Source organism: Epinephelus lanceolatus, chromosome 10 (genome assembly GCF_041903045.1).
Source record: "Epinephelus lanceolatus isolate andai-2023 chromosome 10, ASM4190304v1, whole genome shotgun sequence".
NCBI classification, from domain to species: Eukaryota; Metazoa; Chordata; class Actinopteri; order Perciformes; family Serranidae; genus Epinephelus; species Epinephelus lanceolatus.
In genome coordinates this window covers 21,648,665-21,672,684 of record NC_135743.1, presented here as the reverse complement: position 1 = coordinate 21,672,684, position 24,020 = coordinate 21,648,665, and the positions used below count along the sequence as shown (strand labels likewise).

Here is a 24,020-nt window from a genome sequence, read left to right as displayed (position 1 = left end):
CCTCTGGTTGGAAACACCTATAGAGTTAGATTACTGAATAGAAAGCACTTTAAAAACTCACAGTGGCCCCTTTTACACTGCCAGATTTTCGGCGAATGTTGGGCCGTTTTGCTGGCAAGCTGCGAGCGTTTAGACACACAGAGCCGGACTGGCGAGTTGATCTTTTTGGTTTAAAAAGAACAAGGTGCCCTTCTGCTACGGGAGGAGCTGTTGATGACGCCGCACATCTGACCCATTGGCGGTGGATAAACAGGAAACAGCTGATAGCAGGAATGAGCAGCTAGTACTAGTAGCAAGAGGGAAACACAAACCTGACAGACACTACAGTAAAGATGAACAACTGGGGAGGCAAATAATTGCACGCCCTCCTTGCCCTCGCAAATGAAGAGGCCATTAAACGTCAAATGACGGGGACGGTGAAGAACGGGCCAACTTACGAGAGAATCGCCGAAGGACTGACCAGCTGCAGCTTCCCTTGGAGTACGTCACTGTTTACGTTACACGCTGAGCTACACGTTTTGTTACTTGCTCACGCCCCGAAAAAGGAGCATTCTGTATGAACAAAAGTAGGTAGGCGGCATTTTGCTGCAGTCCCTGATTTTGTTTTTATACTGCCAATACTGAAAAAAGACTGATTGGGCTTTCCTGTAAATTTGCACAATTCCTATTTAAATAGGGCTAGTGTTACAGGACACACAGGATACACAGCAAGGAGGACACAAGAGAACCCAGAAAAACAAGAGAAGACCTAAAAGAACCTGCAAACTCTACACAGAAGGGCCCCAGCCAGTGGGTTCAAACCCAAAACCCTCTGTCTGTGAGGTGCCAGAGCTAATCCTCTTATTATTGTTGTTGGGTTTCATTTATTCTTATTTATACATAGTTGTAAAGACATAGAGAGCCAGGGCAGATGCCTTGGATTGCATCTGAATGTAAAATTGTACTTTTTGACGTATATGAAAATAAACTTGACTCTGCAATTCTGCAATATACTACAAAAAAAAAATAATACTAAACTATAAGCTACATATTGTATAATTATTGTGTCATTATAAATCAAAAGTCACTTCAAGTTGAAGTACAATTACTGACTGTAAAAATAACTGATGGTTATTTTACAAGTGGGCCAACAAGAGAGCACAATTCAAGTGTACAATCTTTAATTACACAGAAGAACAAACCCGTCCACATCAATTACTATCAGCATCAATGACATCATTTGTTTTGTTTACCTCTGCAGCTCATCCTCAGTGTCCACGGCAGAGTCCTCATCACCACCTCCTGTGAAATTAAGCGTTTATTAGTCAATATGGTAAAAAGATTAACCTAAAGAGCTGACGTGTCTTTGCAGAAAAGTTTGTGATATGTTATATATATTTATAGTTTACTATATCAATTCAAGGTTGTTGCTATATGCCTGTAGCTTCGATTTCCATTACTGCACTCCAGCCTTAAAGTGAGTAAAGTTCTCATATCTGTAGTGCTGTTTATCAATCTAAATTGTTTTGGTGTGAGTTGCAGAGTGTTGGCGAGATTGTCTGTAGAGATGTCTGCCTTCTCTCAAAGATAATTGATCAACAGCAATGTCCCTTCCCAGAAATCATGATCTGGTTACTCAAGATAATCCACAGACCTTGTTGTGAGCAGTTTCACGTAGGAACTGTTATCTTTCTACCAAACTACACCTGCCAACAGTATCACAGCAAAGAAGGATATATCTCCAACACTCTGCAACACACACCAAAACAATCAGGATTGATAAATAGCACAACAGGGCAGAGGAAAAATATGTATAATTGATTTTGGGTCAATTGTCCCTTAATCTTAAAGCTAAATATCTTTCAAAAAATGCCAGTAAAATGGAATGGACCTTAAATTTTCACAATGCACAGCAGAAAGAGAAACATACCAGATGAATCCATTTTTCTGTGACACACATATCATCAGTTCAAAGGATAAAACTTTGTTGGCAGCACTTTACATTATTGTACAATCCTGTGCTGTTGAGGGGCAAAAGAGAAGCAGGTCTAATTAAAATGCCGTCTCCCCTTGTGTGTGTTTGTTGGGTCAGGGCTTGTTGTGTCGCCTCACTGATGCACCACGGCACTTTACTTCTGGCCTCGCGTTAACATAGAAATTAGAATCATGCACAAGTCCCTTCACGGTGATTCTATCTCTCCTCTATGCTTGCTTCCCCCTCAGACAGAATCCACAGTACCTATATTGTTCTTGTTCTTTTCACGGTGGTGTTATCAACTCATCCATCTCCAAGTGCTTTGTAAAGGTGATCCTTCTGTCTAATCCTTCGGCCCTCATATTGTCCCCTTGCCCCTCTCAATTCATTCAGTCCTCTTCAGCTCCAGTGCTACCCTCTCCTCTCCCTCGTTAGTTAGAATGAGTCACTTCCCGTGAGTCACAGACACTTACACTTCAGTTCTTGGATCTTTGTATAAATATATACAGTACAGGCCAAAAGTTTGGACACACCTTCTCATTCAATGCGTTTTCTTTATTTTCATGACTATTTACATTGTAGATTCTCACTGAAGGCATCAAAACTATGAATGAACACATGTGGAGTTATGTACTTAACAAAAAAAGGTGAAATAACTGAAAACATGTTTTATATTCTAGTTTCTTCAAAATAGCCACCCTTTGCTCTGATTACTGCTTTGCACACTCTTGGCATTCTTTCGATGAGCTTCAAGAGGTAGTCACCTGAAATGGTTTCCACTTCACAGGTGTGCCTTATCAGGGTTAATTAGTGGAATTTCTTGCTTTATCAATAGGGTTGGGACCATCAGTTGTGTTGTGCAGAAGTCAGGTTAATACACAGCCGACAGCCCTATTGGACAACTGTTAAAATTCATATTATGGCAAGAACCAATCAGCTAACTAAAGAAAAACGAGTGGCCATCATTACTTTAAGAAATGAAGGTCAGTCAGTCCGGAAAATTGCAAAAACTTTAAATGTGTCCCCAAGTGGAGTCGCAAAAACCATCAAGCGCTACAACGAAACTGGCACACATGAGGACCGACCCAGGAAAGGAAGACCAAGAGTCACCTCTGCTTCTGAGGATAAGTTCATCCGAGTCACCAGCCTCAGAAATCGCAAGTTAACAGCAGCTCAGATCAGAGACCAGATGAATGCCACACAGAGTTCTAGCAGCAGACCCATCTCTAGAACAACTGTTAAGAGGAGACTGTGCCAATCAGGCCTTCATGGTCAAATAGCTGCTAGGAAACCACTGCTAAGGAGAGGCAACAAGCAGAAGAGATTTGTTTGGGCCAAGAAACACAAGGAATGGACATTAGACCAGTGGAAATCTGTGCTTTGGTCTGATGAGTCCAAATTTGAGATCTTTGGTTCCAACCGCCGTGTCTTTGTGAGACGCAGAAAAGGTGAACGGATGGATTCCACATGCCTGGTTCCCACTGTGAAGCATGGAGGAGGAGGTGTGATGGTGTGGGGGTGTTTTGCTGGTGACACTGTTGGGGATTTATTCAAAACTGAAGGCACACTGAACCAGCATGGCACCACAGCATCCTGCAGCGACATGCCATCCCATCCGGTTTGCGTTTAGTTGGACGATCATTTATTTTTCAACAGGACAATGACCCCAAACACACCTCCAGGCTGTGTAAGGGCTATTTGACCAAGAAGGAGAGTGATGGAGTGCTGCGGCAGATGACCTGGCCTCCACAGTCACCGGACCTGAACCCAATCGAGATGGTTTGGGGTGAGCTGGACCGCAGAGTGAAGGCAAAGGGGCCAACAAGTGCTAAACACCTCTGGGAACTCCTTCAAGACTGTTGGAAAACCATTTCAGGTGACTACCTCTTGAAGCTCATGGAGAGAATGCCAAGAGTGTGCAAAGCAGTAATCAGAGCAAAGGGTGGCTATTTTGAAGAAACTAGAATATAAAACATGTTTTCAGTTATTTCACCTTTTTTTGTTAAGTACATAAGTCCACATGTGTTCATTCATAGTTTTGATGCCTTCAGTGAGAATCTACAATGTAAATAGTCATGAAAATAAAGAAAACGCATTGAATGAGAAGGTGTGTCCAAACTTTTGGCCTGTACTGTATGTATATATTTATTAGGGCTGCTCCATAAAAGTCGACCAAATAAAAGGTCATTAGTCGGCAAGAATTCATTGTTCGCTTATTCGCATAGAAGAAAGTGAAACTCTATTAGGAGTCGAAATAAATCAAAACCTATATGACTGGACCATGTGGGAATTTAATTTGAAAGGACAGACGCAGGAAAAGGCAGCGCTCAGCAGTCAGACAGGAGTCACAAACCAATCACAGCCGACAGACATATTTCCCTTCTTTCGTAAATATTCAGCCTGATAAATACGTTAAAGTTGATCATGTTAGTGCAGGGCTACCCAGAGCTTTACATCTGTCCCACTGACGATAGACCTACAAACTTACTAACAGCTCCTGGGAGAAGATCAGCTCTGCACTCAGGCTTTCAGGTAAATGGGCTATACCATGCTTGTTATGGTTGCTTAGCAACCTCAGACACAACCTGCCGCTGCCCTCTTGAAAACTGGATGTGACATCTGTACAGCCCTTTATTCCCAGGGCTGGTACCTGCAGTTATTCCACAGCCAAGTTACCCAAGGTGATATGTAAACTCTGCAGGCAAACACTTGCCTATCATTCATCACCTACAAACATGACGTATCATCTGAAACATGGAAGTAGCTACATGCCCATTAGCCACTTAGCACCATCATTACTGCTTTGCTGACAGTGTCATTAACAGGCGGCTCGCTCAGTGTGTGACGTGCACTTGTAGATAAAATATAGGCCTATATTAATGAAGGTTCATTAGTACGGTTTTGTATTTCTCTGTAATGTAGCACAGTGTTAACAATATTACTAATACTATTCTTTCTCACACCTTCAACTCAAACCATTGTGTTGCCCCGCCCAAAATATATAATTTAATATCACATTAATATCGTAAACATGCAGGAGACTAGTCGACTAATGGCCCTAAATGATGACTACTGGTCGACTAGGGAAAATTTTTGTTGGGGGCAGCCTTAATATATATATATAACTTAATTTCTGCTTTACTCACCAGGCTGTGGCTGTGAACTTTTTGGTTTGTTGTTTTCACCCCTGTGACAAATGGTGTTTTCCTGTATCTTCTAATTCATTGCAGTTTATTTGTAGTGGTTGACCCTGAGGAACTGTAGAGTTTAGGTGTTCTCAGCCATACTAGCAGCTCTGCAAGGTTGAACTTTGGCGCAGTGGTGCATTAAACCAAATGCTAACATAGACATGCTAACATGTTCACAATGACAACATTAGGATTCTAGTTTTAAGCTGGTATAATGTTGCTTGGGTTGTACCCTACTCAGAGTTATGCCAGTCGATTCTGATTTGGCTGTGTAATACAGACATTCAACTACTCGTTCCTTTTCTCCCATGTAGGGTTTGAGGGTCTGAATGCGGTTTCGTGGAACACTCAGGGTGACAGTGATGTGTAAGTACTATAGTACACAAGCCAAGCTAGTCCACCAAGCTAATGTGTGCTAACTACGCTAATGATGGATTGAAAATGTGCAACAACTTTTTTGGTGACACTAGACTAGTGTTGTCACGATACCAAAATCTTTGTTTTGGTACCAATACCAATATGAATTTCGATACTTTTCGATACTCTTCGGTACTTTTCCTAAGGAAAAGTCCTTTTGGATACAAACCTTTAGAACAATAAATAGTAGGGGTGTAACGGTACCAAAAAAATCATGGTTCGGTAAGTACCTCGGTACGGACGTCACGGTTTGGTTGCTCAAATGTTTCACTAAGTTGGTGTTGTCTCGTGTTGTCTCCCTTTGCGAGGCAGACTTTCTCTTGGGCCAGCTGCGAATGGTGATACAAGTGATGTCATACACACCACTTGCGCAATCTGTGCTCCAATAGGAACAAGAAAGGCATTTGTGTGCATAAATGAGTAAAATAAATTAACTAAATTAATGAAATGAATCAATTTCAAAGTACCGGTATTTTCCAAATGCAGTATAGTACCGTTTGGAATACTCTAGTACCGCGGTACTATTTTGGTACCGGTATACCGTGCAACACTACACTAGACATAAAACAAAAGCCACACACTGTATCATATTAGGTTACTGTGAGCTGTAAATTCACAGCTTCTAAGGAGAGGGCAGAAGATAACGTTATCTCTGAGTGTTACGGAGCAAAGCCTATCTTCGTCCAGGCAGCTGCCTTCCTCTCACTCAGATTCACCCTAGGTCTGGGACCCTTGCTGCTGTACTGTACAGCTATGTCTGGGGACCAAATATACCCCACAAGTACGCTGTACACTGACAAAAAACAAAAACTAGAATTATGCCTTGCAGCTGAATGTCGCCGCGAACCCATCAAGTTGCATTTACAGTTTATATCCATATCTGTGAAAACACAGATGCTTCACACACAACTTTCCCCGCCCGGCAGCACAGAAGATATTTACACTCATCACAGCTCCAAGGGGGGGCATCCAAGAATAGAGTCACAGATTCAGCATCTGACCAAATGCGTCCTCTTCCATTCCTGAGTCATAGAGTTGAAAACTTTTGCGTGCTAGTATGCTAACTTTCTTTGATAGGCACTGAACACAAAGTGCAGCTGAGGTTGATGGGAATGCGACTATTGGTCACACACCAAAGTTTGAATTTTGACCTCCTAATGGAGCTTTAAGCAAAGTGAGGGGGAAGTCTTTAATTTGTGGGGACATAAATGTCTGTACCAAATGACATCACCACCACTTTGCACCCATAAAATGTGAAAAGTCAAGATCACCTACCTCGTAAAAATGTATTGTTTGGAAACCATACATTTCTGAACAAAATTCTTAAGAAATCTGTCCAACAATTGTTATCAGACATTATCAGTGAAAGAGAACAGACGTAGAAGAAACTCAAAGTGGTGCGGTGAGCAGTTCAACATCACTTTCAGGTACACTAAAAGAAATAAGTTGGCCCACATGACTCACAAGAAAATGTTTGTTTTGCCCTTCAACAGTTAGCGAATTTTACTTTGTGCACATTTTTTTTTTTACTTTCCACTCAAACTCTATCCAAAGCGTAAGTGCCTCTTTGGTCTTGACTGTCACTCTTCCATTTTCTCTATTTCACCTTTTCAACAGGCTGACTGCCCACTTCTTCCCCCAGCATTACACCCTGTCTGTCTGCCTGTCTCAGGTTAACTTTGTCCATAGAAAAACACAGTTTCAGACTGTTGTAGCCACTTGTCAGAATAACGAGGCGTTTTCTCTTTTATCCCAACAATAGTTTCTGTAGTGCGCAAAGAAATAAAGAGAAAAGTGTGGAGTCATTGAAGAGGCAATGCTGACGTTGACTGAATCTTAAACGGATCATCAGGTAGTTCCATTACATTTTTTCACAGCAGGACTTTCGATTAAAGTAGTAAGATTCAAACCTGGTTCATCCACATCAGTGGAGCCGGCATACTCATCATCATCATTCCTCTTCTCTGGTGTCTTTTTGGGGGTCACTTGTCTCTCCTGCTTCAGTGGAGTCTGCCAGGACAGCGTGGAGAAAGCATTAAAACTGACTGTTAAAAACTGGATCATTTATAGGTTCGCTTAAAACAACAAACTCACCTTTGTGTTAATTTCGTCTTCACTCTGGTCGTCATCTTCCATTTCGCTCTCCGAACTCGACTCTGCTCCATCCATCAAATACCTAGAGGAATACAAAGAACGGGTGAACAAAATGTGTCACGATGATTAAAGGCCAGAGGAAAAAGAACACCTGCACAATATATCTTGCTACCAATCAGTCTTACTTGTTCAATGTTTCAAAACGACAGTGGGCCATCATCGGGCAAAAGTGGAATCAAGGTTCAGACTGAAGGTAATTTCTTTTCACCAGACATTCAGTATCTTGATGTTTAATACATTACTGCTGCCTGTGTCTTAAATACTTTGAAGTTTGCCTGCTGGGAGACAAGACGAATCTACTGCAGGAGGATGAAACCAAATGCAAGAACAACCCGGTCACAAATTAGGCTTCACCCAGAATGCCCTCAACAGCCTTTTCTTGTTTCACAGTCACTCTCGGTTAAGAGAATGCTACGATGGCCAGTAGTCATAAATCTGATCTTTTCCCAATCAGATCTGGGCCGCTTTCATGTTGTCCTCAAGCGGCAACCTCCATGTTTGAAAAATGAAGCCAAGACAGAGGTGGCAGTTCTTTGAATAACCACTTGAGGCTGTCTCCGGAAGCTAGTCAAGTCAGTCCTCATAGACACCCATGTTAAAATTCTTTACAGCAGAAATAATCATGTTCACAGCCTGGTAAAAAAAAATACTGGCTCTGATCTCATGACCACTACACGGGGGGTCCAATTTTATTGAACTCATCCATTTACATTTTATCTAGGCTTAGAGTTACACATAATTATGGGAGGGTTGCTTTCACTGAAATGCCGTCTGCCGATAGTCTCGGCTTCTCAGTCAGATCCACCCATTGCTCCTTCACAGCCCTACCCTCTCATCCAAATATGGTCACTTCTTGTTTCAAAGAAAACCAAGATGGCGATGGCCATAATGCCGAACCCAAGGCTTCAAAACAGGAGCTCACAAAACAAATGTGAGACTTAACAGTAGCTATGTCCATTATTTTTTACAATCTATGGTGGTCCTAAATCCAATCACTAACCATGCGACCGCACGACGTGATTTTGTCAAGTAGGATATGCTCCTGGATCAACATCCCACATCACCCTCCTGGGCCAACATTGCATTCAACCAGCTCCTGTGCTTCTTTCAGAATTCCTTTGTGCTTTTTCAGAGCTAAGGTTGCTAAATGAAGTAAGTAAAATTGAACAAAATCCTCAGTACCATTAAACAAAAACCTTAAAAGCAACTGGGGGGTTAGTACGTTAGCTTGCTAAGTAGGTAGGACAAAATAACAAGTTAGCTTGCTAAGTAGGTAGGACAAAATAACAAGTTAGCTTGCCAACAGGCTAGAATATTAATGAGTTAGCTTGATAACTAGGAAGGCTATGCTAATGAGTAAGCATGCCAATAGGCTAGCATATCGTTCACTGCTGAAGAGTGTGGATAATATCATTTTTCAGTTGCACATACCTGTGATTAACACATTTTCCCTCCTTTTTATAGCCTATTCAAAACTTACTTGTTAGCATAGCCTACCTAGATAGCAAGGCTAACTCACTAACCCTGCATAGCTTACAAGGTTTTTGTTCAATATTATTGAGGATTTCGTTCAATTGTGCTGATTTCAATTTCTATATTTCTATGGGTCAATATTCTCAGAACAATTCGAGTAGTTCAATTTTTATCAGTTTTCATCAGACCGAAATAATTCAGGATCTTGTTCAGCATTCTCACAGAGGATCACGCAGGTTATCATATAAAGTATGAGCGTGTACTCAGCGCACAGGCTAAGAGGGTCACAGAGCTCATCAAAGTGTGCATTGCTGAGTCCTGCAAAATCGCGCCCATCTCGGTGAACTACCGTGTTTTAGTGTCCCGTAGGTCCCATTATATTGCCACTTGTTGGTATGGCATACTCTTAACATCACTTTGTTTGTGTTTTTATTTGCACTGAGATTTTTTCTAACACTGCTTTTGTGTGGACGGGATTCTTTTTGAGAACTAAGGGTGCAAGAATCCAGTTTTCAGAGATACCTGTGCATGTGTGGACTACACCTTAAAGGGACATTGTGTAACATTTTCAGTTGTTTATTGGTAAAAACTGATGCCTGCATTCATAAATATGTCATCATTGGTGTACTATTACCTCCACCAATAATCTGACTTACTCTCGTAAAAGGAGAATTTGAGGTTTGTTTGTACATTGTGCGGGCAAGTCGTCTGGGGGATTCCATAACGTTTCGCCATCTTGAAAATACATCCGCCAGCAAGAGACATACAGCCCCGCCTTTGGCGTTTTCGTTGAGAGCCAGGCCAGCGCTGTGTGACTGAAAAGCCAAAGGAGAGGAGCACGAGGCACTTCGTTACTACCCCGGCACTACTGCAAGAAAGCGCAAAAGGGAATCAAAAAGGCAACGTGACCAGCAAATTAAAAAAAACGAGGGTCAACATCGGGGTAGCCTTTCCCAGGTGGAAAGAGCTGCTAAAGGAGAAAGGTAATGCAATCACAGGCCCATGTGAGTGATGTGAGGAAAGCGATGAGGTGTGTGTGTCAAAAGACAAGACGTGATTGGTTTGTTTCGATTTACACCCGCCCAAAAAGTCCTATGTTGTAAACACAGCCAGTATGGTGAGGAAGGGGTTTGTCAACTTGCGTCGCGTGTGTCTGTGTAGGAGCCTGAATGAATACTCCATGAAGTATCGGATGACATGGTTTCATCAATGTTATCATAGCTTTCTGGTACACAGCGGCTACCGTTGTTGCAATATGCGTTCGAAACAGTGAGGCGCTAGAGTGTGCTATCCGTTTGAATGCAATATACGATTTCAACATTAGATGGGAGAAATTCCTACACACTGTGGCTTTAATTTTTTAAATGACAGCTGACTTCAAGTGTCAGTAAAGTCCAGTACCACACTGGACATTTTAAAGGGCAAAGCAGGTACTTCATTGCTAATATTATTAATGCTCCATGTGACTGTAAATATATGTAATTACATCCAAAATCCATCCAAATGAGTTGGACACAATTACTGGGTAAAGATCGAAAACTAATCACTTGTTCTCTGGTATAATGTCACACAAAATGTAGCTGAAATCTATTCAAATTCTTGTGAAACAGATAAACAAAAATCCAGACTGCAAACACCAGCGTCTTTGGCAGATAATTAGACAATCAAGTAAAGCATGAGAAAAAAGACAAAAGAAGCAGAAAGATGAAGGGAGTGTGCTGTTACCAGAGATAGGCAGTGACACCATCTGTAATGATCTCTGAAAAGGTTACGAGAGTGTGAGAAGATATAAAAAGCCAAGTGTTCCAGATGTGTGAGAGAGGGTTCAGTGAGGATGTGACATTTCTCCCCACCCTCTCCATACATTCCCTCAAGCCACTATGAAGTCACCTGGATATTATTAGCTTCAAAGAGTGCAGACAAAGTGCAAAGAGTCGAAGTATCACTGTTGAGGTGTAATTATTTCCGCTCAGGAGAGACATTTTACTGACCTATGCTTACTTGTTTCATAAAACTCAAGTGTCCAGGAAATTGGAAAATGAAAAACGACACTGTGGGCGAGGGGAATAATACAGTATCTGTTGCTCATGGCAATAAGTGTTGTTACCGTGAAAACAGACCAGAAAGCTCGATACGCTCTGTTTAAGGAGAACTGGAAACACTTGGGTTTTTTAGAGCAGGTAAAAAACCAAGCTATGCAAGATGGTTCACATTAAAACCCACACCGGTACTTTTATTTTTTAAACAAGCTGCAGAGATAGTAGACTAAACATGCAATTCTGTTTCTCTGATCTTTTCTGATCACACGTAGAGCTAAGCCTCTGTCTCTGACTGTCTCCCTGTGTATGTGTTTGTGTGTGCCTGCTCTTCAGTAATAGAAGGCTATTACTAATATAATATAGAAAAAAGTACAGACGCTCAAAGTTTTGGCTCGGTGGGAAGCCAAGGAAGCAGCCAACAGAACAGCCAACAGGGTTCCGTGGCCGGCTTTCCAGCTTTGGGGCACTTCTGCCTCCTGTCTGAAGTTGAACCAGGTTTCTCCGTAAGTACCGGGAAGCCGGCCACAGAGCTCCGTTGCCAGCCTCTGAGCTTTGTTATTCGGTCAGTACCCTTAAAAATGACAAGTTCGCTACCTAATGCTTCCTCTTTAAAGTAATTTCTTAAACAAAAATTCACTGCCATCAGTCTCTCGGCTCATCAAATACAAATGTAGATGCTCTGTTAACTACTGATGACTTGAGAAAGGTAATCAGTGACAATTCTGATACTTGATACTGATACTTCTTTTCATTTTATATCATTGCAAACTGACACTTTTGGATGTGCTTTTAGGTGATGAGTTTCTGTATGTGATTAAGTTGCATTTTCTGTACTTTAATCATCGTACGACTGTGCTGATATTTTGGCTCTGCGAAACAAACTACTTTCCAATTCCTCCTGAGATGTTGAAACTGAGCCTTATTTTTAATGAGAAATTTGTTTACTCATTCAGCTGCATTGTGATGGGATGATGTAGAGCTGCTTGAGTGTTTTCTGCTCTCCTCTCTTTTTGTCCATCACTGGACCCTCACTGATTGGATAATGAGTATGGAGAATGCATTTCTGGGGTGCTTAGCTGCACTACAGCATACGTAGGCGTGGCAGGAGCTGAAGCTGTGCATTTGCCTACAGATGCTTGGGGACAAAGTGTTTGTGTGCGTGATGGAGCAACAGTTTGAGAGGGTGCGTATTTGTTTGAGCACTTGTTATCATCAAAGTAAGTGGTCCCTTTAATTACCCATACCAGATGCAGCTTTTAAATAAAGGATACATCATCAAAGCTGCGCACTCCATGCACCGCACAATAGCGGTGCTGGGCAGGGGAATGGGTTATTCTGGCAACAAGAGAGGGTGGAGGGTGGAGTGCGGGGGTGAGGGATCTTCCACACAATCTGAAAGCGAGCATGAGGGAGGATGACGACACAGGCTCCAGCAAACTTCTCATTTCAGTGTACTTTTTGGTGATGAACAGATTTAATAAAACCAAAGTCTTGTGCTTAACTAATGTTCAGCATTTATAAGCTTTCCACATTACTCTCTCAGACTCTTTACACAACACATACACACAACGTGGCTGTCCAGGATAATCCCACCAAAAACACAACTCTGACCTCTTTCATTTCCGGCTTTGCAGACAAACATAAGTAAAAATTGATTTCTGTGCACCCGCTCTTATCACCAGATTTATCATGCTGGAACTGGGGGACAAAAATGTCTTTGAAATGTCACATCAAAAGAAGTTATTATAGCTACATGAGAGCAAACCACTAACAAGTCTGTGACAGCACCCATTGTGGCCGCGACCTGAGATTTTTTATTATAATCAATTAATCTGCCAATTACTGACTTGTTGATTTGATTTGCTTTGTTTGTGAAATGAAAAAACAAATTGCGAAAAAAGGGTGACGTTGCAACTGTCTAAATCCTGAATATATTCTGTTTAAAAGTATCTCACTGTATTTTCACTGAAGAAAAGCAGCAAATCGTCACATTTTGAAGCATGACATCAGCAAATGCTTGAAAGATAATGAAAGACTGATCAATTCTTAAAATAGTTGCACAGTTAATTTCTATTGATCAACTAACCAACCAACTGCTTAAGCTCCCAATTCAATTGTTTCATGCTACAGAGTAATAAGATATATTTGAGAGAACAACACCACCACTACAAGCCCCTTTTGGATTCATGCACTTCTTTCTGAAAATGAGCAGCTAATTTATGGTTCAAGAAAAAGACCCATTCAGTTTGTCTGTAAAATCACACTGGCATCTGACGGGATTGGACCTAGAAATATTTCTGTAATGCTCCCTGCACAGCTGAAGTCTAAACAGAGTGCCGTTACATTTCTAATTTAACTATGTCCTCTGATAAACAAATGACAAAATCTCTTACAGCACAAACGTAGGGATTAAAAGGACAAATGTTAAGTGCATTTGAACTTATGCATTGGCACCTCTGGACTGCTAGGCAGTGAAAACGTCCATCTATCCATCCAGCAGACCATGAAGCTGATGAGAAATTTAATGTAAGGTTTCTACAGGGTTTAACTTTTTCGAGGCGCAGCGAGTCCTTCCCTGCAGGGCTGATGATCATCGTCAATCATCCATGCAGATACACAATCAGTCAACTACAAGATAAGTTTTCAAATCCATCACTGACGCAGCCTGTGAGAGAACTGGGGACAATTCTCTTCCTTGATGTTATTACTCTCTAAATCACCAAGGTGAGAAGGAAAAATGACTTTAGAGTTCCCCTAGGTGCTGGCGGCACAGATGTATGGGGTCCATGGTACACGCTGTAATCAAATAATATTTCACAATAATATTTTCACTCTTCCTGGAAATATAATTAATTTAATCTTATTGCCATATGAATAGATACACTACTGTTTTAAGTGGAAACACCACAGGTGGTCTGTATCCGCGGGGTGTGAGGCAAAGGGCCCACTGTGATTCGAGGCTCTCACTAACCGTAGCTACATAAACATGTCAAAGAAACTTTGGCTCCAGTTAGCAGAAGGCTAAACTATTAGCAAAATTGTCTGTCCATCCATCTCTGAAATGCCCTGACTGACACATGCTTTATTTCATTTACTGTCAGACTCTCTATTTGAAAAATAGGAATAGCAACTTTCTCTGTAAGATTCTTCGCCAGTGAATCAGGCTTTCCCCAAAAGGACGTGCACGCACATCTGCATTTGCAGAACAGCCAAAAGGAACATCCTCTCTCTGAAATGACCTGTGACTGGCCAAAGTCTCCTGTCACAGGTTAAATTTTCTAAGCCTGAAAACAGGTTCCAGGGGGAAGGGGAGGAAGTCTAGCATTCTCTCAGACTGCTTTGAGTTACAATCTGCTCAAAGTATAGTATGGAATTCTTTGACCAATGATGCCAAAATTAAACTGCCTACCCAGCTTTAATCAATGAAGAAAATAATCGTTAGTTGCAGACCTTGTGTGGACGATCAAAATTAAACTGGCGCTGTGTTCCTGAAGGTCCCTGAAAACGGCGGTGGTCATGATGAAAGAAATGCCTGGCTGTGCTGTGCTGATCTCAGAAATGTGTTTCACCGTGGTAAGTAGTAAAACTGGTATACAGGCACATATGTAGAAATCAGCAATTTGACTGGAAGTGGTTAAATAAAAATATAAATGGCTGAAAGTTGGACTTTATCATTAGAGGTGATACTTTGACATTCCATATACCACAACACTAGCTCTGCATATTTCTTATCCTACATTTAAATGCAACAGAAGCCTAAAACTAATGACTTCAATACCCTTAGCTAACCTTGAAGTGAGGGAGCCTCGTTTTAAAGCGATTCTTCTTCAAGCCAAACACAATCACCACAGTAAAACAAGTATGAATGAATTCCTTAAATGATAAAGCAAAGCTTCAGACAGTGCAACACATTTTTTCAAATTTATCTGGATGTCCACTGCCTAAGATGAGTAATCTGGTCTACATTATTCAGTAGCGACAGATTCACGTGGGACGATGACAGAAGACGTTCTGAAAGCTCCCCCTGTAATGAGGCATATAATTAGAGAGCTGCTGGAGCTGCCTGGGTTGAATCTGCGATCACAGCAGGCATCAGCTGCTCAAGGTTACAATTCTCTGTAGCAAGTGGACATCACTGCTGCGAGGGGTGTATTTTGGGCCGCTTCAATCAGTGTGAGTGCTGTGCACAGATTGTACAATGTAGAGGTACAGACGTGGCTTAAGAGAAAGTATTAATCTGATGAGGTTTCATACATTGAACACATGCACCGCACTAAAACCAGGCTGTTGCCCTGTGGAAGCACCCTTTAACTAGACACTGAATGCACCCAGCTGCTCCTGTGGCCAAACCTGGCCAATTTCATTTTACTATTATCACTATCAACAAATCTGTTTTCAATAATTTGTTTTGGATTTCACACTCTCTTACCGTTTATAGGAGATCTTCTGTTTCCTCTTATGGCAGTCAAGTACCCATTCCTTCCGTACGATGATGCCCCCTGCTGATTTCACCTGGCTGTACTTAGGAGTGTTGGCGAAGGCACAGCTGGAGATTAATGGGCCGAAACAGACGTGCGTGGGCACATACACGCACACAGACAGACACATATGGTTACATCACTAAAGAGAAGCTGACAAGGGCAATAGTGCGCTCTGACAGCAGAGATCAAGATGCAATTAAAGTGAATTACTGAGAGTGCTAACAGTGCTGTTACACAATCAGGCAATCTGTTGCAATGATAAAAATCAACTACAGTTAAAAATCTCCCATGAGACAGTCATTTGAAAACTGTTCACATCTGTCATGTTGCCATGATATTTAATTTTAAAATAATTTGTAATACACTGAGTACAGCAATAAAACAATTATGATTTTAAAATTTCCTACAAAAAGAAACTGTGATAAATCAGTTTTGACAATAAGGTCTTTATTCTGTTCATCATGTTTTCAGCTGATTGTCTGCCAACGTTTGGCTTTTCTGTAGCTTTTTTACATATGCTCCCTATTTATGTCTTCATTTTCTCATTATAGAGAAATATTTCTGAGCTGTTTTCTGCCACCTGAGGATTTGGTTCATTTTTTCCCCCACAGCAACAACTTTTTGATGTGTTGTGAATATAAAAATCTGATTTCATTGATGTGTTTTTCTGTGAAAACTGGCAAATCAATAAATACAGACTGTCAAGTGCACTAAACAACTCAATTAAACTCCACTGACACAAACAAGTTACACTACTGTGTGTGGGTTACTTCACGACTACACAAGCTGCACTGTTCATTAAAAATACATGTACCATAAAATGGTAGCTTCTATTCTTGGAACATATGTAATCTACCTGAAGTTGCTTGTAATAATTGGGGGCAAAAAAATTGACATTTAAATCATTGTGGATGGCCACAAGATAAAAATGCAAGGGCTTCACTTAGTAGTAATTTCATTTACTACTAAGTGATGTCAGTGCACAGCGGGCTGAGAGTGCATTAGGAGGAGGCAGCATCATGTGCAGGAGTGTGCTAGTGGCAGTGTCAGAAATTAGCAAGGGCCACGGGCCATTTGGCCCACAATTTATCCAAGAATGCCCCCAAAAGCCATGTTCCAGGGGCCAAAATTGCCCCCAAGTTTTCAAAACAACTATATGTATTTATATTTTTAACAGTATTACAATCAGACATTAAAGTATAATTTTATTTTCATTAAATTAATTTACCGTCACGTCTACAACTCATTTTCCAGACATAATCAACGAGACTGCACTGATTACGTGAGAGTAATCTGACAGAGAAGGGGAGGGGGCTTTGCTGTACCAGAAGTATAGATTAACCATTTCTTGGATGATCTGTGTCTACACAATGATAAATTAATGAAAAATTAAGGTAGAATGAATGTTAAATTTTAAATTAACTTACTTCCACGATTGCATCTAAGGAATTTATAGTAATTTGGCCTTTTTAACAGTAAAAGTAACTGTAATGTGGTGAAACATTAGTACTGCTATCAGTAGATTAATGGTTAAATCATCACATTTAAACTGGTTGAATTATAGGAAATCTGAGTGATATTTTGCAACCAGAACTTTATGTAACCCATTATTTATTTCATTTATAGTGGTTTCTACTGAAGAGTGAAGACACTATCTTGGTTGGTTTTGCTTTTCATGTGCTTATTGTTAGAACATAATTACAATTTTTTGATGGCCCCCAAACATTTTGAAAATGCCCCCATTTTTTAGACCGTGGGGGCCAAAATTCCCCCTAAAATATTTTGTTAATTTCATACCCTGGCTAGTGGTACAATGGTTAGGTGTACAGTAGCAGCTGCATTCCTTTCAATCCCCTGCAAACTATACATTAAAATAAAGCTTAAAAGTTTTTTCGCTGTATGTGTTACCTTCCTTCTAAACAACTCAGATTGTTGAATTCACCTTGTATTCCAGTCAATATTTATCAGTCTAAGATTTGTACGCTGTGTGTATCAATCAGAGGCATTTTGATTTAAAATTTTGATTTGGAAATAAAAACAGCTGGAAAATAAATGCGAAAAAAAACCCATTTATTTATTTATTAAACTATATTGACTGATTTACATTTTTATATTTATTTATATATTTATTATCCTATTATTATCCGATTTTTGTAAATTTATTTCAGTATTTATTTCATGGGCATATAGACCATTCATAAAATTGAGTTTTGTTAAAAATCAAGAGAAAAGATAGAGAGAGAGAGAGAATAAAAGTGCACAAGTATGGCAGTATGAGGACGTGGAAATATATGTCACAATTATATGCCAATATTAAATCAATATGATGTTTCAAGGGCAAAAAAATTGCATTGTCAATGAATATAACACTGCCTGATTTAAAGGAAAATTTTGGTTTATTTCAACCTGTCTCCTATCGTCCTAAATTTCTTTCAAGTGACTAGTGACATAAAAATAATAATTAGCATGTTAGCCGTTAGCCTAGATACAGCCGGGGCGCATAGTAGCGTCAGACCTGTTAAAACGTGAATGGGCATACTTCAAGTGCAAAGTTAGTCCACTAAACAAGCTTTTTTTCCACAAAGACCGCCTCATATCGTTAGGATAAATGTCAGAGAACATATAGAAAACGACATGTAAACGTGTTGTCTTACCTTACCAGTGTGGTGCCATGTTTGTTTACCATTTAGCTCTGCTTTCCAAAGCGCGGCCGAAATATCGCGAGAACAAGCAGCGATCTCATACCGTGCCTGAAATCTCGCGAGCTCTAGATAAAGCCCAGCTGGATACTACTCCAGGTGGAGGTGTCTCGTCCTCGGTCACATCCAGACCTTGAAAATAAGGCTGCAACCGGTCCCATTCCTTGCAATAGAGGCATTCCTCTTCTGTGGGCACTGGGGCACAGCATTCACAGGTACATCACCAATCTCCAGAGCTACGCAGCCTTGCAGCAGCCATTCCTCCTCTCTCATCCTCTACCTGTTGCGCCTCTCTCTCTCTCTCTCTCTCTCTCTTCACTTACCTTTTAACAGGTCTGACGCTGCTATGCGCCCCGGCTGTATCTAGGCTAACGGCTAACATGCTAACTATTATTTTTATGTCACTAGTCACTTGAAAGAAATTTAGGACGATAGGAGACAGGTTGAAATAAACTGAAATTTCCCTTTAATGTAACATCCAGTACAAACCACGACCACTTCCAGCATTTTATCTGAATACAGATACAGGCACTGACGGCTCTGCAGGGCTCTATTCTCTGTTTCAATGCTGCAAAATATCCCAATAATAAGCTGTATATTAAATTGAGAGGAAAGAGTAAGTAATGTATTCATGAATGGTTTTAAGTGTTTCAGCTTTCCTAACACTCCCACGCCCCCTGCCTGATACTCACATGAGATGTGTGGAGTCGGGCGTCCAGTCAGGTCGGTATTTAGCTCCCATGTCCAGAGCCTTTTCCCTCAGCTCCCCTCTGAAGGGGTTTTGGAAGCCGCTGAGGACAAACACCACCCCCTCCATCATCCGCTGGAATGGGACCTGCTGCGTGCTTGCTTTCTGCTGCTTGGGTTTGGGTTTGGGTTCAGGTTTGGACAGGCTCTCCCGCTTCTTGTCAGGTGGCCTCTGTGCTGGGGAAACTGAGGAGATAATAGCAAAAGTCAAGGAAGTTTTCCAGGTGAAGAAATCATCTGTATGCTAAAATTCAGACACTGATGTATGTGATACCTTTTGCTGTGCTGGGGCTCGGCGTGCCGGCTGGGCTCGGCTTGTGTTTGGGGGTCACAGCTTTGCCCTCAGGCGAGCCAGCTGGGCTTATTTTCTTGGAGGGCGGAGGGCCGGAGGCAGACTGCCGCTCTTTGCTGAACTCAAATTTTCTTTTGGCTGGTGGCTACGATGACACAATGGATGTAGGTCAGTAAACAAATGGAAGCTTTTAGAATGGAAAAATAATGTGCACATGCCTGTTTAAGAGAGATGTGTAAGAAAAAACTGGTGGATGATGGGTGGAATAAAGTAGACTCCCACAAACTGTCCACACTTCCACTTGCCACCAGAACAAGGTCATCAGACAAAAACTGTACATTTAATAAACCTTACACAAGTGTAGCAGACAATTTTTTCTATTGTCAGGGTTGAGCATTTGAAATAAAACTTCCCTTCAAGATGTAAAAACAAAGGTTCTGCAGTTACTCACATATCATTTTTAGACTACTTTCTGATGCAGAGACACACACTTGTGCAGCTCTCAATCTGTCTGTATTTAATTTTTCCTTTTCAAAAGTCAAAGTGACCTGTAGCTGATATTGACAGAGTGTCACTCCCTCATCATCCTCTTTTCACCCTCTGAGTGGGAAGAGTACAGTGATGCATAATGGAGCCAGGTGATGCATTACTTCAAGCTGGGATTTTTTAAGTCGACAAAAGCTTCACTTTAAGCTGCTGCACACGTTAACAAATTCATTCAATAAATTGGATTTTACCAACAAGAGAAACAGAATGTAATGAGCAGAATTTGCAAATACAATGTGAGCTATCTGCTGTAAGATTAAAGAATCTGACGCACAATGCTTGTTATTTTTTCAAATACTGTTATGTATTAATACGTTTTTCATACACATCCTAGGACTTTTAGTTTGTGGTGACGTAGTGAGATAGATACAACTGTGTCACACTACTCTTGCATCTCTTTTTCTTATTTAACAGAAAAATGCAACAGACATCAATCCAAGTTTCTCTCTTTCACCCAACTAAGACTAATGTTAGCTTGGTAACACATTGTATAACACACTGTATCCAAATTTAGACAGAAACAAAATAAAAATCAACAAATGGATCTTAGTTAGTCTTGTTAGTCATGTTACTTTGTCCACGGTTCCAACAATCACCAACTCTAGTTTGGTCACAAGAAACTAGGGCTGGGTGATATGGACAAAAATCATATCTCAGTATTTACAGGCTGAATGGTGATACACGATATATATCTCGGTATTTTCTACAAAATGGGCTACATGTTTTCAGTTGCAGGTCAAAGCCACATTTGAGATGTCACAAGCACTTTTATAAAAAACAGACTGTGATCAAAACAAAATGCACAGACAAGGATTTTTTTTTCCTGTTTTAAAAATATGCAGCTGAACAACATGGAAAAGAAAAACTATACAAAGCTAGAAAAGCACTCAGTGAGTGCAGACCTCCTCCAAGTAGGTGATATTCCCTCCCCCTCTGCATCAAATTTTGCAGCCTGCATCACAATTAGGTTATTTGCATCACTATCATTATTATGTTATATATGCCTTCACCATGGAGACACTGAGGTGTATTTATTTCGTTTTAATTTTGTACCAACACAGAATATAATATGTTTTTTTTTTTGTATTTTTCACTTTATTTTTTTCCAACACAGAACATTAATTTAAACTTTAGAATTACAACAATATTTAGCAAGTAGAACAAAACGTGCTTTCCGGCCACCAGATGGTGCTATTTTCACCATCTTTAGAAATTGGAATTGTTGCTGAGGCCACCCAAATTTTATCATCTGTTCCTTGTCCCATTATCCACCTTTCCTGAAAATTTCATCAAACAGACCAACGCCGGTGAAAACATAACCTCCTTGGCGGAGGTAATAAATAGCTGGGCTGTACATTAACGTTTTTGCACACAGTACTGGAGCTACAGAGGTTTAAAGGTTTGCAGCACAGGAACTATAACATGAGTATAAAAGTATCAAGTAGGCATTAATCCATTGTAGTTTGAAACAATTAAAAATCTTTGTGGAGGGGATTAAAAAGTTGTTTTCCATGGTCTTTCAGATGGATGTAGTGCTGGAAAATGATTTAAATCTTTTTATTTATTTAGGTTATTAATCTTTTTTATGCACAGAACATCAACATCAAGCGAGGGAAGTCGCGAGAGACATTTTGTCTGCGTTATATACGTCTCGTATATGAAACGACTGTGTTGTGGCTGCTTTTTTTTTTTTTTATAAAGACACCTGTCGCCTGCATCCAGGTGCTGTCTCCATGTCACAAAATAGACTACAATTACCAAGAAGAACAACGATGCCGGATTGCACTTATGCTACAGCGATAATTTCATTCACCTCACAGACTGATTTGGCATAGCTCGTGCAACATACAAACCAATGTCACACTGTAGACTAAATAACAGACAGATTAAACAGAAGAGCAGCTCTGTGTCTCTTAGGGTTGCTGGAGAACTTGTCAGTGAGTGAGTGGGGCGGAGCTGTGCGGGGAGTGTGAGAGAGGAGAGATGAACACTGGTATGCAATCTGTAACGCAACTTGATTGAAATTTATCGATATATCATACATAGTCGCTATATCACCCAGCCCTACAAAAACCCGTAATTCAATATATCTAAAATGTGTATGTGTATCCTCACAGTCTCTCATATCCTCTCAGCTGTCCACTGAGCAGCAACTCTCACTCGTTCTTTGAAGGCAGCTACAGTCACGCTACATCATGTTTCAACAAACATGCATTTAAGCGCAACAGATGAAACAAGGAAATAACAGTAATGGTGATATTTTTAAAGTAACAGCTCACGTATTTGGAAAGTACTACTCCAATGCTGGTTTGGTCGTTATCGCAAAACCTCATCGCAGCAAGTTTGTGCCTTTGTGCCTACAAGTCAGTTTGTACATATGAAAGTTACACATAAAAATCGCCAGCACTCTGACCATCCTGCTACGTTGATTTGAATGAGAATGTCTGTTTTATTGTTATTCTATTACTATGTGAAAAACACAGAAGCACATACATTATGTATCATTAAAATGCAGACCATTATGGGCAAAACAGCTGTTCAATATGTCAGATATTTGTTCACCTGTGCTTGAGTTATTCCTGTACTCATAGAGACGATTACTTGAAAGCTGAATTTGATTAAGACAAAGCTGATGTCAGAAACTATGATGCTGATTAAAGAAAGACAAAACAAAAACAAAACATCTTTAATTCTTCTTTCTTTTCTGGTTTAAATTCACTTTAGTTATTAGGCCAAAAGCTTGTTTTTCAGACCCCATGTGGTTTTAAATCAAATTAACTTTCCCAGAAATGATGTGGTTGTTAAAACTCTCAATAACTCTGCTGTGTACCTCTCAGCTTTCCTGTTGTCTAAATAAAGCAAAAAAAGGGAATGTTAAGGGAATCGCTGTTTGCTGGCTGTCCTTCAGTGGAGGAAATGATGGTGATGTTTAGTACCTGTGGTGAGGCAGAGCTGGAGGAGGAAGCTTGACCTGACGAGTGGGACGAGCTGCCACCAGCCTGCAGGGCAGCAGCGGCGTAACTCAACTTCTCACTCTGAGGAGACACTAAAGACAGAGAAGTGCTTGTGAGATAAAAAGTAGCCTGATAATAAAGAATGCCTTTGAAACATCTCCTCCCTTTTGTCTCCTGGAACACTTAAAAAGCTTTAAATTAAGCCTAATGAGCGCTCTCTTGACATTTTTTTAATTATTCAACCTGATTAGCACTTTACTGTTACAAGGACATGAAAGAGTTTAATTGGGCTTCAGCAGGTGGTTAATTTAAATGAGCGGATTTACCTTTAAGTGAAGTGCTGGACTTTGCCGCATTGTCGCGATTGAAGAAGAGACTGCCTGGCTGAAGGCTGGGACCAGGGGTAGAGGACTCATCCTTCACCCTGAACTGCCCCAGCTTCGTCAGTTTCTGACGGGAGAGAAGGAAGTTTAGCGCCAAAAGAGAAAGTGGAGGCAGTGACTGGAGTGTATTTTCTCTTGATATAGCAAACAGGTTTCAACTTGACAAATGATTTCATTAGTTCATGAAGTTATGTGGTTCACAGGATAAGTTAGATGCTTTAGATGCTTTACACACTGCAGTGAGATACTGCGCCACGTCTTAGTGCTGGACTCCGACCAGAGCATCAATAAAAGCAAGATGTATTATACTACATCATGTTCATGCTGAACTAAAGCACTGCTGATAACAGTGCGGTCGCACATTTCACTCTAGATTTACATGCTTATAAAGACTGTCCTCTGATGACACTGAATCTCACGCCAACACTTACAAGATAGCTCATTTGTTCAGTGCTGGTCTCTCTCATGTGTGTGGTTTCTGGGGCTGACACCATCTGGTCAGTTGGACAATCGGTTGGTCGATATACTTTCGTCTGAACAAATTCTCATTGGTCGGACAACCTCTGGTGTTATTAAAGGATAACTTCGGTATTTTTCAACCTGGGTCCTATTTCCCCATGTGTATGTGTGCGTATGATTCATAGGTACAACTCGTTTTGAAATTGAAAATTGGTTCAGTATTGAGGGAGGCGG

The 24,020-nt window shown here is 40.7% G+C and overlaps 1 protein-coding gene across 1 annotated transcript in view; it reads right to left on the bottom strand.

Annotated features, from left to right (window-relative positions):
- The window catches only part of xrcc1 (X-ray repair complementing defective repair in Chinese hamster cells 1), a 34,449-nt gene that overhangs the window by 6,101 nt on the left and 4,328 nt on the right, over window positions 1-24,020 (bottom strand). The window contains exons 6-13 of the mRNA XM_033641386.2: window positions 23,271-23,394; window positions 22,927-23,036; window positions 19,427-19,589; window positions 19,098-19,338; window positions 15,655-15,771; window positions 7,654-7,735; window positions 7,470-7,569; window positions 1,233-1,281 (exon numbers count right to left, since the gene is read on the bottom strand). Coding sequence (XP_033497277.2) covers window positions 1,233-1,281; window positions 7,470-7,569; window positions 7,654-7,735; window positions 15,655-15,771; window positions 19,098-19,338; window positions 19,427-19,589; window positions 22,927-23,036; window positions 23,271-23,394 — 986 coding nt within the window. The remainder of the gene's footprint in view (window positions 1-1,232; window positions 1,282-7,469; window positions 7,570-7,653; window positions 7,736-15,654; window positions 15,772-19,097; window positions 19,339-19,426; window positions 19,590-22,926; window positions 23,037-23,270; window positions 23,395-24,020) is intronic.